Raw genomic sequence first — 15587 nt, forward strand, 5'->3', positions numbered from 1 at the left:
TTAAAAAAGAAAATAAAGATATAATTTATAAAGAAGTATATTTCCTTATTCCTCAATGATTTTCTTAAAGTGTTTGGTTTGTTAAATATCTACAGTTATATTTTGAAACATAAATTGAAGATCATAATGGAACATCAAATGACCACACTCTAAAAACCAGGTATGAAACAAACCACATGAAAGAACAAAAAATGTCATCCTTCAGAATGGCAACAATTGCCAGATTGTATAGATGATAAATGATTTCATAATGAGATATTATGAAATAAGCCTAAAATTAAATACATGTTTCTAATAAAGAAAAAAATGAACTAAAAAATGTTAAAAAAAATATGAACCTGGAATCCAAAATTGCCTTCACTTACATTACTAATATTTTTTTAAAAGCAAATTATTAAACATTTACAATCTGCAAACGAAGGATACATATTTTTGTATTAAATCTATTGTAACATTTAACACAAATATGATACCCTTCCAACATAAAAACAAACTACAAAATATTTTAAAATATTCCATTTAACATGTTTGCTGCTATCTCTGATATGAGTGACTGTCACTGACACTGATAACATATGATAATTTTCTGTTACTAGGATCTCCCTACCCCACTTAAAATTAATGTTAAATTATTACTTTTCACTATAATTTACCATATTTTAAAACATGTTTTTACTGACACAACATAACATTATATTACATAAATAGTTTAATTTTAATTATATTTTATTTTACATAAAATTTTAATTATCATAAGTAAAGTAATAAATTCATGTGGCCATTGTTTTCATTCTCAAATCCTATTAATGAAGTTATAAAAGCATATTTTCATCATTCCCAAGAAATGAATGGCTTGAAGAATTGAATCTTTGGAAAATTTGTCTACAAAAGAGTACTGATGCTGGAGAGAACTACTTTAAATAATATTAAGATTTGGTAAGTTTGACTTGTACCATTTCATTGCACCTAAAACATTTTACAGTGAACCTCATATACTGAAGTGATCAATCAAAATTAGCAGCATTATTATAATTAATAATAATTTTCCAACGTGATATACTTAATGATTAATACAGAAAATTTCTAAATTGTTTGTAAAACAAATTTCAATTATTTTTTTATTTTATTTTAAATGTAGGTTGCAATTTGAAGTCTTTAAACTGCAATTATCTTGTGTTTTGTTAATTTTTCTAGTTATGTTCCCGAATTATGTAAAAGAAGGACTAAATAATAGAAGTTAAGAAGAAAACACATGCATTTTAAGATTCCTAATCTTTTCCCAATTTACATAACTAAAAGGAAAAACTTACCATATTTGAAGAAGATCTTTTTGGAGCCAAAGCATCAAACTCATCAAAAAATATCACACAAGGAGCTGAGTCTCTAGCTCTTTGGAAACACTGTCTTACAGCCTTTTCACTTTCACCTAAGTACTAATAAAACTAAAACTGTGTAACAGCTATTCACTTAAAGCACAAGTTTAAGCAATTTTATCATGAAATTATTATTTCTTATTAAAGTTCATAAAGCATTAAAGCACAATTAATACTGATGCTTATATGTTAAATTTCAGACTGAAATTAAAATAGCTCACATTTTAGAATTATTATTTTAGCTTAATAAAAAATAAGGCATAAAAACAAAAGTTTTTGCACAAGAAATATTCTCAAATAAGACAAATTACTTACCATGTTTAATAATTCAGGTCCTTTCACAGAAAGAAAGTTAATACTACATTCATTAGCTATTGCCTAATGTGGGAAATAGAAAAAAATTTTCTTTAAAATTTACCATAATTGTGAATATTCCAAATTAAAATACTTATATATACTAGAATACTAGAATGAGACACTTCATTAAAAATAACAATGCATTAAATAAGAACATTTTATACACACAATGATCCTATTTGAGATGCTTAACTCAAATTTCAGAAAATTCTAAAAAAAGAAATTTATTTCAATGAATTTTTTACCATGTAACAACAATTTATTTAAAAAAACCATACAGTATTTTTTAAAGAAATTTAAGGATGTAAATTTAATTACATTTATGCTTGTCCGATCGTAGTTCATTTATAAAAAAATGATACAATCAAAACATACAAAATGTGATTAATAAAAAGGCACCATTTTACGGTGACGTTGGACCTGTTTGTGTGCCATATGAGTCATTGCAGACAATCTTAATGCACCTGTACTGAACATGCAGAGTGTCACTGCCAAGTTATTCCTCCGAGTGCTGACCCAAGAAAAGAAGGAGCATCGCATCACAGGTGTGCCATGATGTCTGTGAGCATGCTTCAAATAACCCATCTTTCATATTCAGTATCATCACTAATAACAAAGCTTTGGTCTATTAATACAATTCTGAGACACATGGAACAGCCCATAATCTCTATGAACGAAGAAGGAAAAAATGAGCTGCACCATTACAAAAACCACTCTTATCATGTTTTTTCGACATCAGTGTCATTCTTTAATGTATTTTCATTTCCCAGGGCCAGACATTTGACACAAAGTTTTATAGCATAGTTTTGCAACTTTTGACAGAGAACATTAAAAGAAAACAACTAACTAAAACTCTTAATTTGCAAGTTTCTTACCACATAAACAATATCTTATCATTTCCACACTTCCGTTTTATTTCCCAGATCTAGCTCTTACCAACCTATTTTTTAAAATTCAACTGAAATTAGCAGTGGCAAGAAATGCTGAAATGAATTGCTGCACAAACCAATTATTTCCTACGTCAAGATACTCAAATTCAGTATTAATATATTTTTTGAGAACTCACATAATCCAGGAAAACTTTAATACAATCTTGTATGCAATAAATATTGATTATTAATTTATGTTAATGGTAAAAATACAAAACCTATATTAATTTTAGTCATAAACATTCACACTGACATGGCTCAGCTCAGTCAAATAATACTATTAAAGAATCAATTAGACATATGAAGGCTCATTACAACATAAACAAAACAAAACAAAACAAAAAAAGTCAAAAGAGAAAAATTAAAATCATGCTTTTCCTTATAAAAAGAGTTAAATAACTCTAAACTCCAACAAAGTAAATTTATTAGTGCAACAGATTAGTTATGGATATTTTCATGATTGATCATAATTGCAATTTGACTTTCTTTGTTTACTTGCTATTTGTTTACTTGCTACTTTTTGTTTGTTTACTTGCTAAGAAATTTGCACTAACTTACATAAAATAATAGACAAAAAATTATATACCATTAAATCACAAGAGAGCAGAGAAGGTTACTCAGATGCAATTCCAGTACAAAATCAAAATCAGGATGTCCACTAACCAGAAAGATATTTAATCTAGACCGTGAAGAGAATTTAAAAAAAAATTTTTCTTTTTCCCATGCAATGTAGGAACGGAACGCATGACACTAAAAAAAAGGGAAGATCAATTCTTCTCCTGATTAGATGAGATTTTTTTGGGCAAGAAACATCATTATCTATAACAGTATTGAATCATCCAATGTATTATTTAGTTTTAAATGCCTGCTAGCCAGTGAACCACACTTTCACTTAAGGTCCTTGAGTGATTGTGTGTGGGGCAGGAAGCATTTTCCTAGCTTATATAGCCCTCTATAGAACAAGTGAAGCCCGAAAACACACAACTGTTTAGAATGGAATGTTGCACATACTGGTCCTCTGTTGCTAATTTAGCAGAGAAGAAGAAAGAAAGAATTAGCTTAACTAGCATTGCAATTTACGCTCTTCCTTAATTTTCTGATTTATAGCAGCATATTATTTTGTTCTGCCTGTAATAATTAACTCTTTCCCATCGAGAGAGGACCAAATCTCTTTTTCTCAAACATCGAAAACGCCCATGTTTAGGAATTTCTGTTGGAATGCTTTTCCTTTCCCCAATGACAAATTAAATACTACAGTGCTAACAATAACCTACTTAAGTAAAGCGAAAACTTCTTTCTTGACACTTTCACCATGTGTGAAGTTCTCCCTTGGGACGGGATTGCAACTTTGGGCATCAATAGCTACACTGACAGTAAATAAAGGAAAAAGAAGGTGCATTAAAATAACAGAACTACTTTAGTTGCTTGAAAAGAATGATTGACATGTCATTTAACACCAACTGAAAGCAATGAACAATGCAGTAACATGATGGGGGAAAGCACTAGATAAGAAACTATTCAGGCGTTGGGGTGACCTGCCGCTGTCTGAATGCTCGGGCGTTTGGGGCGACTTCAATGTGAAAGAGTTAATCTTACCAAAATTAGTTTTAAAAAATGATAATACATCTATTTTACTATTTTCTCCCAAATCTTACATCTGTCAATCAGCCAATGGATATCGGAACTTACCACATACTAAAATGCAGATATAAAGTAGCTTTTTAAAAACCAGTGCAGCCATAAGACCATCAGACTCCTTGAAAATCTTTGGTATAAAATCTGATAAGCAGGGCATTGCAAGATCATGAGATGATGTAACCACAGATATTTTTAAAAATGTTTAACAGAACTTATAGCTACCAAATTCCATACTAATGATAACCATGAACCTGAATTAAAAGATTTGAACAGACTATTTAGTAGGAATTCTCGATAAGATAGACTCAAATAACAGAATTTTGTAACCTAATAAAAAACTAGGTATTCTGATTTACATTAAAAATCAAATAATTTACACTGAAAGAAACATTTAATAAAACAAAATAAACATTAACATGGAGCTCTTTTTCTAAATTTTGATTTCATGATTTGATTTGATTTAGACAATTTTGGACAGTTTCAGGGTTTTAACATGAAATAAAAATATGTTTTGCATAAGATGAAATCTTGTAGGCTTACGAATGATGGTCTAAAAGATCTAAAATTATTTTATATACATTGTATATTTAATATATGAAATTAGATCACCAGATATATATGTGCATTCTTGTATACTAGATGTCCATACAGATCTCTTTAAATAATTAGGTCCAATGAACATGAAGACTTGAGTCTTTATTAAGATGAACAACAGCTTATAAAGCAAGATAAATAGCTATAAACTAGCCAAGAAAGAGGGGGGAACGGAAATAGGATACATCTATTTACCATGTGAAAAACAATTGCCTATCCCTATAATTACACAGTAATCATCACTGAGCAGAAGCTCTATAGCATAAATTCTAAATTAACTGCCTGACAATCACTTCCAATCTCATATTTAGAGATTTCTTAAGCAGAAGGTAAGAACTTCCAGAAAAATCACTCCTAGGTCTTTGAAAATGAGCTTATAGAACGTCCAACAATTGCCAAATGTTACCGAAATCAATAAAGGGGATTTCTGCAATTACCTTCGGTTCTACTTGAGTTATCTTTAAAATACACACATCAGTTGACTCAGAATTTAAAAAATCCACTATATAATAGATGAAATAAAGGCATCCAAGCACAAAAAGTGCCTACAAATTAAAGTTAAATAAACTACATAATAAAAACCTAAAATCACCATGCAAACGCATTAATAAATAAATAAGTTTTTAAAACAATACATAAAATGTAAATATTAAAAAAATACAAAAATTAATAATGTCCACTGCAGCAAAAAATAATTAATAACCCAGATCAGTTATTTGCTGTTGTACATAATTTAATAAATCTCTAAAAGTATAGATTAAGTCACACTGCATGGCTTCAAAAGTCTCAGTTTTAACATTTTAAATAACTAAAAAGTTATTCTTTAAGTTTCAGGATTTATTAGAGTTTTTTGGTATTTCCTATTATTATTTATGGCCTCAGTTTTGTAAACAGCACTGAGATTATCAAGAGGCTGCAAATGTCACCAATGATCATTTAAAGTTTGCTCATGATAAGAACAGCTGAGTAAAACAAATGCTATTGTCTTTTTGATTTTCACATAAATGCTAACAATTCACAATCACTCATAAGTCTCTCAGCATAAGAACAGCTTTGAGTATTCCAAATATTAGACACATTTTACCTAGCATTTGAATATGATAAAATAGCTATTAAATAGAACTACATATCAATGAAAGCATTTGGAAGTGTAATGTGAAAGGCTGCAAGTGAAAGAAAAAAAATTGAGAACTAGTTCAGTGATTTCAGAATATTGTTTATAACAGTGCACTATTTATTTACTGTTAAGCAGAGGAACTGGCGTCAACTAGACGGTGAGAGAACAACTCAGCCTTTATGAAAATACAACTATTGATTGAAACAATTTTATGTGAGAAGTTCTCTACATCTTATCCAGCAAGCGAATGAGTGGCACTGAAAATATTGCGGATATAGACAAGAATTGGTTTATTAGTGCAACAGAGGGTTAAAATAGCAAACAAAGGCCAAAATACAGCCAACAGAAAATAGAAAGCAAACTTGGCTATAATCCTGGCATCAACTTGGCATTTAAAATACAGGTGCCATAATAATAAAAAAGTACCAGTTTCTCTTAACATAAAATATCAAATTTCAATTCAATTTTCAGCCACAATCACAAAGAATTTTTAGGAAGAAGTAACACAGAATCAAAATTAATTCATGTAATACATGTAAATGAGTAGCATCTTACCTTTGCAAGAAGTGTTTTACCACATCCTTTAGGGCCATACAGCAAAATTCCCTTTGGGCTGGATATACCAATTTTTTCATACAACTCTCTGTTCTCTACAGGTGCCTAACGGGGAAGGGGGGAATCGAAAATTTCTTAAGTTACAGAGCAGTAAAATTACACACTTAACAATATATCAAAGTTTTGAAAAGAAAATATTCTCATCAATATGACCAATACAAATAGCAAACTGCAATGTTTACAGTTATTGTTAGAAAAATTAATGAATATTATATAATGCTTCTACTGAATTTAAATATAAAAAATAATAATGGGAAATTACAGTTTTATTAACCTGTATCATTCTTCAAAAAATCTCATGTCTGCAAATAAAATAAGTTATTAACATTAAGACAAATTGCAAAAGATTAAGTTTTCTTCATCCTTAGTTCCTTAGTTGCTGAGCAGGATCCATAAAATATAAAAGTACTTCATAAAGTATTAGGCGAGTTTAATTAAAGCTGGCTTGTTTAGGCCCATTGCTGCTGTAACTGGGGAAGTAGGCAGACTGATGACTAAATTGGCATGTGTTCTATTCAAGAAATGTACACAAATATTTTGCACCGTAGTGAAAATGTTTTAAAATTTTACTAGGGAACATTTTATGATACACAGAAAAATTAATCTCTTAAATAATTTTAACATTTATTATGGTATTTACAAGCATTATGGGAGTGAATGTTATAAACACCCCAAAAATGACAGAAAAAAAAAAAAGATGTATCACTTTGATCTCAGAACCAAGAAACCAAAATCTGATCAGCATGATAGGAAGACTGTGACACATTATGCATAATTCATAATCAAACACCAGTTATGATCTACTCAATTTCCATAAAATCTATTTATGTAAATAAGATATCTTATTTACATAAAATGGTGAATTAAAAGCTAATTATGACTAATTCTCTATGATGCTTATCACATACATTGAGATTTGAATGTTCAGCTTTATAAGCACTTCCACAATAGATAACATTTTCAGGAAGTCCTACAGCCAGATATCACAGGGTGACAGTCACATACAATAAATTTTGACATAATAAAATAATAATGGTGGAGAATATGGTAAGGAGAATACGGCAGCACGAAAAAATGTTTGCCTAAGACTGCAAACTCGAATGGGCAGCCTGCAGGCTGCATGAGGCCCCCGAAGCAATTTTATGCATCCAGCAAAGATATTTCATTCAATTATGCATTTGTCCCAAATATGGTGTTGCAAACATTTCAGGACTTTAAATATTTGAAGTTCGAATTTACATTATTTTTATAACCATTAAAAATGGACATGAACAATGTGCCAGAAAATCCATAAACAGAACTAATTAAGTTACAATGTAAATCTTATTTGAAAGTTTATTAATTTTTGTACAAAGAAGAATTGCTTTGTGAACAGCTTCCCTCCACAGATGAAAACTGATAAGAAAAGAATATGATTGACCGATAAGCATCTACAATTGATGAAGATTGCAGAAATGTCTTGCAGGTATCAAACTTTAGATTTCAGAAGGAAAATAAATATGAGTTTTTTAATTTTTATTATTATTATTATTGTTTGTTATCTTTTGATAAATGTTTAGTAAGCAAAACCTAAAATTTATTTAAAATATTTCTTATTTGATTAACAAAACATACATTATGAAAAAAGTAAAAGAAAAGGAAAAGAAAGGGAAAAAAAAGAGAAGAAAAAGGGGGAAATGTTTTTTTAACATGTGAGCTGTTTTCAGATCATGCATGCAGTCCACATGGAATTTGAGTTTGTGTCAACTGCCATATAGCCTCTTAAACAAAAATTATACACATTAGACACTGTCATTACTGCAAACTTTGGTAAAATGAATGTTTGCAGCATGCTATTATGTCTGACGGCCATTACGAAACAAGTCATGACAGTTAACAGACTTGTTGCTCATCAAAGGATTTCCATGGCAATAACACACCAACTTCTCTGCTGGCTTAATAATTTATAGTAAACATGAGGTACTGCTTCTTGTCACTATCACATAAATATGTGTTTAAAAAAAAAGCCACTAAATTTGCAGCATTTTCTATACTGTGCCAAATAACTAACTGGAAAGATAATGCATGCACACTTTTAGCATAATGTATCACTAACTGCTTAACAACAGATGTTGCTTCTGCTCACTTGCCTGACGTAGCCAGCCCAAGCCCATTAAATTCCTCGTAGCAAAAAACGCTAGATTATGCCTGTCATTGGCAACAGTCTTCAGCACCTAACAGGTGACAATGCAATTTGGCTCAGTTCCACCCCCCAATTTTGATAAAGAGCACCCCGGGGAAATGGGTCTGAGGGTTTCCCACCCCTCTCCCATTCCACCAAACCATAAGAGAGGGCTTTTGACTCGCCACATATTTAGAGTGCCACCATGCCACACCGACACTATACATTTACAAACATCCATGCCTTCTCAGGGATACGAACCCATTCCTTTCGGCATGGCAGTCAGCAATGTTAACCACTCTACCAGTTAGGCGGCAACATCAGACATAATAAGATCTTCTATAACTTGTGTGTTCACTGGATTTATACCCTTCACCAGTTTGCACTCTTAATTTATCAATTTTCTCAAAGCTTGGAATAATTTTTCAGAGTGCTTGTGAAAACATTAGAAGAAAAATTAATTTCTTAACGTCTCTGATTCCACATGCATATATTATGATGAATGTTTCAAACGGTTTTTTCTGCTTTTTACTACAAAGCATCCTTTAGAAGGTAACTTTTTATTTATTTATTTACTTGAACAGTTAATTTTCACAGTAATTAAATGTTACATGTTACCGGCAATGTATGAAATGCCGGCATTCTATAGAATACCTGGCGTTTTTAGGCAAAGTATGAAATATGAGAATTATTATGTACTTTACTGGGCATTGTATATAATACCTAGGCATTCTATAGAATAACAAATGCACTTTAGGCAAAGCAAGAAAAAAAAAAGGGTCATGATAAGCTATTATTTAAAAGATGTTCATTCCTGAAAAATACAAATGTTATTTTGAAAAAATAATGAAAGACTGTCATAAAAAACTTCTAAATACACTAAATTAATTTTTTTTTTAATTAGTGAGATGATCTTGGTACACCATAACAAATTTATATTCTTTATCTGACAGGAAATCAATAAGGTCTACCTGATAACAGGAATTAAAATAAGAAAAATCATAGATTTAGCAATAATGGCCTTTTTAATACATTTTTTTTTTTTTTTTTTTTTCTGGCAGTACTCACAAAGGTTGATGTACAGTTCAATATCATTCCATGTAACATTTTTGTATTTGGTTTCAACATTCTGTTACAACAGTTCCTTCAACATTTTATCACAGCCTAACGAATTTGATGAAGTACGTAAAATAACTGTGCTGTCTTCTTTAACAGGTCAAATGAGTTTACTTTTGTTTTCCACAAACATCACATCATAGCGATTCAGCAACCAAGAGTCCCATTGTTTCTTCCTGGCAGTTATTTTGGCTTTTTTACATCCTTTATTAACTTCTGGTTAGTAGTTTCAGTTATTCAAAAAGAATCCCAGATGTATTTCATACGTTGCCGGTTTGTCATTTGGCATCCTATAAAACGCCTAGGCAATGTGTGAAATGCTTAATCGTTTCATACATTGCCAGCCAGTTTTCAGTATTCACACTTTGCCAGAATGCCGGATTTCATACTTTGCCAGTAACATATATATACAAACTTTGATGTAAACCACTAACTGGTCACAGCTACTAAGTGCTTTGAAAAATTCAACTTTAATTATAGTTACACTCTCATCTCCATGCACATACTTCCTAGTATGAGCATTATTAATACTCAAAAAAACATTTTCAAGAACAAACATCACATCATTTAGCTGTCATAATAAAAGACAGTTCACAAATTTTATGGGTAAAATACCCCCTCTTAAAAATATTTTATGCTGCATACATTCAACATATTTTCCCATTTGTTTACATACTAGCTCCATGGGTGGCCGCTGGATTAAGACAGCTGGATAGTGGGAATCTGGGATACGGTAAAAATTATCAAACTGGATTCATAAATAATACAATCTTGCATTACATCCAAAACGAGAAATCTATCAATTCAAGACTAAGAAAAGTAGTAATCTATACTGATGGAAATAAGAACAAATAATGGTACTTATCAGACAGAAAGGCAAGGCAGCCAAAATAAGTCAAATAGAAATTTTTTTTTTTTTTTTTCCTTCTTAATAGACAACCCATTTTATTCTTGTGTCTTTTCTTCTCCTTAGCTCATGCAGTGCATAAGCAGATGAATTTTGTGTGTTAAATTATTCATATAAAAACTATTTAACTACTCCCATTAGAATTTGTTTAGCAATTAAAACCAAATAATGGTAGCTCAAAAACATTCTCAAAATTTTTATGACTTAAAACACAAAGAACAAAGTAAAATAAAATCGGCAAATAGTCACCTTAATTGCATCTTGTAGCTGCTTTTTAATATCTTCTAAAGCTCCTATATCATCCCATGTTACATATGGGACAGTCGCAAAGCCTTCTCTCTTACAGTAAGGAACACAATTCTGAAGTGCAACCTGAAAAATGTCAAAAATGATAATGATGCAAAAGGAATTACAGTCGGCCTTTGAAGTATATGAGAGTAAGTAATGCTAACATCCAAGGCAATTCCAAATCAGCACATAATAGTTAACCCTTTGATGGTTATGAACAAGTTCAGCTCGCAATCGAATCATGCTTCATAATGCATGCAAACGAGTTCCGCTCGGGAGCAAGATTTTGACCGAAATGGTTAGTAACGAGCACTATTCGCGTAGTGACATTTTTCCCCAATGCGTGCTGACGAGCTGACTGTTGGCAGTGGTGATAAATGCAAAGCTTGTTTTGCTTCCCTTAAATAAAGCTAAGACTAAACTAAATAAAATTCTTGCTTTATTCTGCAAATAAAATAAAAGAGCTAACACTGTAGCCTTTACATTTAAAATCATTTAGTGAAAGCAAACTAGCATAAAGCTAACTGATAATCACACAAGAGAACAAGAAACAAGAAGCATTCGGCGATACCGGCGTACATATATGTATACTCGGCCAACCCGCCGATCTTGACATCATCGGCAACCACGTTAGCTTACCGCCGATCAACCTCCGATCAAAATTTGCATGTGGAAAACTAAAGCCAACATTGACTTCGTTCGCCATTATTATTCTGCACTGATTGTGTTTCAAACGAATGCTACTCGCGAAATTTAGTTAGTTTTACTGTCTACAGATGGCAGTACGAGTTCCATGAATTTCTTTGCATAATGAAGGTGGATTTTTTTTTTTGACCTTGTTCATTTTATACGTATTTTGGCGCGGTTTTTAGGGTGTTTGTACAGTAAAATGGCTCAAAAGCGAAAGTTAGATAGGTATGATGATGATTATGATTGTGATACAGAAAGCTTATCAAGTTTTGAATCTGATGAAGACTTTGTTCACAGTATTTCAAGCTCAGAAGACGATTCAAGCGATGAGGAAGATTTTTCGAGTGTTCGACAGTGGTGTATAATTGATTCAAGTTCTCACGCTCCTAGCCGATTTAGTTTTACTGGTGATGTAGGCATGAAAGCTTGCGTGACAAATATTTCTGATATTCTCTATTAAAAAGAACCTACTAGACGATGTGTGTTATGTTGCAGCAAAAATGATGCTAATGGAAAAAGAATTCGCCGTGAAACACGTACGTATTGCAAAGACTGTAATGCCCCATTATGTGCAATTCCATGTTTTAAAGTATATCACACACAAAAAGATTTTTAGGTAATTACTGTATTTATACTGAGCTTCATAAAGTTTTACATTAGTTGTATTTATTTGGTCCTTTCAATTTAATATTTGTCTTATATTTATAATTAACTATTATTATTTATATAATTGGTTATAATCATTTATAATTTACTGTTTAATAATTATTTTAAAGTACATAAAAACTGTTATTTATGTACTACAAATACTTTAAGACATTTTTAAAATGCGCGAGGCGAGCTATCTACGGCATCGCCAGAGAAAGGTGACATTTTCGGAAGAACGGTGGGGGAAAACAGCTGCCACTTTCGACTACTGTTTACTCCTAATGCTGCGCAAATTAAGTAAACAGAAACTGCTCCTTTCCATAACCGTCAAAGGGTTAAGTTTTAGAAAATTTCAAAATAAATAGCCTTCTAATAAATAGAAGGCTTAAATTCAAATTAGGGCTTCCACATGCCCATATTCTTTGGAAGATTACGTTATTCAAATTTTGATGGCTCTAGGTATCTTGTTTTTTAACAATGAGAGAAACATATTACATTTACGTAGATTCTTCATTATTTAATTTCCTCAAATATAATACAGGGCTGTAATATTTGGTGGCAACAGTTTGAAAAGTGTTACAGACATTTACAGTGAATCGACGCAAAATGACAAAACGAAATTAATAGTCCTTGTGGGCAAATTGCCCTTTTGGACTTTGGACTAAAAACACTGATGAAATCATAGTCGATAGTGGATTAAACCAACATGATGAAGACATGCTTACTGAAGAGATGTCCATTTCTGATTATGTTGTATGTGCTCTTGAAGCTCAACACACTCAAGATACTCTTTATGATAAAACTCGCGATACCCTTCTACTCCATGTACAGGCAATGTTTATACAGCTTTTTGACCTGCCTTCAAGAACATTCCGGGGGGAAACCCGTAAGAATTAGTTTTAGAATGTTCGCACTCTGTCTATGGCATATCACCAATTTTGTTGCCAGATCTGGCAACCCTCCCTCTCCTTACCATTTTCTGGCAACCCTAAACCCACTATGCGGGGAAGCTACCTTACCATGTCAGGCATTTTGTAACAATTTGATCGTTTCGATCATTTCTTAACTATACTTTACTTGTATTACAAATTCAGTCCATGATCATGAACTGCTTTAAATCATAAGTATACCCTGAACCTGCAGAATCTTTCTTAAAAAAAAAGATGAATTTCTGAATTTCATAGAATTCTGACCACAATTTTCAGACATTTATCTCCCCTTGCTTTGCCTTATTTAATTTGTATTGATAATTAAAAACCCTTTTGTGTATAAGTAGCTATTATATAAGCCTTTCACAGCATTCATAATTTACATATTACAGATTAAGATCATGAGAACCCAATTTTAATGACTAAGTAAAGTGCAGACTTCAACAAGAAAACACCAAAAGAATACAGTCAAAAGTCGTTAATCCGGACTCGTCGGGACTTCGGCGATTCCGGATTATCGATTTTTCCGGATTATAGATCATCAGTTTAAATCTGGTAAAATGGCATGCAGAAATTATAAAATTAAAAATATAAAGCCGTAATTTACGAAATAAAGAACAATTATGATCTAAAGGGTATCAAAATTTACAAAAAAAAAAAAAAAAATTAATATTTATTTGTTTACTTTATTAAACATTTCTTTCAATGTAAGCTGTTTAAGTTGATTCGTTTTTTATGTGATAATACATTCTCTTTGATTCTATAAACAGACATAATTTCTTGTTCAGTTACAAAGTTCCGCTGTTCACGTCCTATAATTGCTGTGTCGAGAATACCGACTAATTTGTCAATCGAAATTTTTTCGTTTTCAATAACCTCTGTCACTTTCTTCGCTATCGGAAGCAAATTATAATGACGAGTCATTTGATTTAAATCATATCAAAGATGGAGTACATCGAAATGAAATACTACATAGAGTAAGCAATTATAAGCCAAATAAAATAAAAACATCTGCCCTTAAAGATAAGGATAGTGAATTCATTGCACACTGCGTTAAAGATAAACAAAGTTTAGATAAACAAACGTTAAAGTTTAGATAAACAAGCGTTAAAGTTTAGATAAACAAAATATATGCCTTTATCCATTTTTTACAGCAATTCCACTTTTTGTGTAATGGACTCCGAAAGATACTTTTGCTTTGTATATCCTGTACATATTAGTAAATATATATCGAAAATTCTATTTGACATAATCAAAAGTTCAAGCTTACTTTTATAAAATTGCTCTAACAGTCTGCAAAAAATAATAATCCGGATCCAATTCGAAGATTAAGGAACAACGCAATCTGCAACATTAACTGAAATAGATAATTAGATAATTTTAGCTTAGCTTATCCCGTCCGTTATACATTAAACACGCATTCGTAAACATATTTTGCGCACGCGCACACGCAAATTCGTAGCAGTAAAGGTCTGACGCATGCGCAGAAAGGTTGTAGCTTTGAGGTCCGGATTATAGATCATTCCGGATTATGGGTGTCCGAATTAACGACTTTTGACTGTACTTAAGTATGAATTTTATAAAAGTGTAAACAAACATTGGCTGAAGGTGAATATAATGCTAATAAATAAAGTTCATACAAGAACACAACATTTCAGAAATTAAAATTTTTATCACTGCAAGTTTTTATCCAAGTAGATTCAAACACTTTTTTTTTTTTTCAAAAATATTACGAGTTCAAAATTACGACCTTTCTTGTGAGCAAATTTTAACATGAAAAATAGCTAGGAAAAAAGCGATTGCCTTTTGTTGATATCAAAACAGGAAATCATCTTTCTATTTATGAAGAATAATTCATTTATAATCTCTTACACTAATGTTAAAGTACTTCTTCTTCTTCTTCTTTTTTTTTTTTTTTTTTTTTTTTTTGAGAATGGTGACACAAAAAACATGTTAAGCTATGAGTTATTAAAATTTTAAAAAGCTGAAAAATATTTATAATTTCTCTAAACTTAATATTCATTCTTCATTATTTAATCAAAAAATTATTTACCTGAAAATCCTGCATTTGAAAATAAAGCTTTTTCCTCTCTTCTTCTGGAACATTGTAGTTGGATTTGAACCAAAACTGTGCTGAGTAATTACATAACTAGTGAATATTAGGAATAAGGAAAACATATACAATAAAAGCAAACAATAATTAAATATTTCATAAACAAAAATAT

General features: G+C 31.1%; 1 protein-coding gene across 1 annotated transcript in view; it reads right to left on the reverse strand.

Annotated features, from left to right (window-relative positions):
* LOC118196220 (nuclear valosin-containing protein-like) overlaps window positions 1–15587 on the reverse strand; it is a 93727-nt gene that overhangs the window by 13327 nt on the left and 64813 nt on the right. Inside the window, exons 10-14 of the mRNA XM_035367643.2 lie at window positions 15416–15495; window positions 11057–11179; window positions 6564–6668; window positions 1689–1751; window positions 1311–1433 (exon numbers count right to left, since the gene is read on the reverse strand). Coding sequence (XP_035223534.1) covers window positions 1311–1433; window positions 1689–1751; window positions 6564–6668; window positions 11057–11179; window positions 15416–15495 — 494 coding nt within the window. The remainder of the gene's footprint in view (window positions 1–1310; window positions 1434–1688; window positions 1752–6563; window positions 6669–11056; window positions 11180–15415; window positions 15496–15587) is intronic.

Source organism: Stegodyphus dumicola, chromosome 6 (assembly GCF_044657685.1).
Source record: "Stegodyphus dumicola isolate Sdum_Otavi_A_Nest chromosome 6, ASM4465768v1".
Lineage (NCBI taxonomy): Eukaryota > Metazoa > Arthropoda > Arachnida > Araneae > Eresidae > Stegodyphus > Stegodyphus dumicola.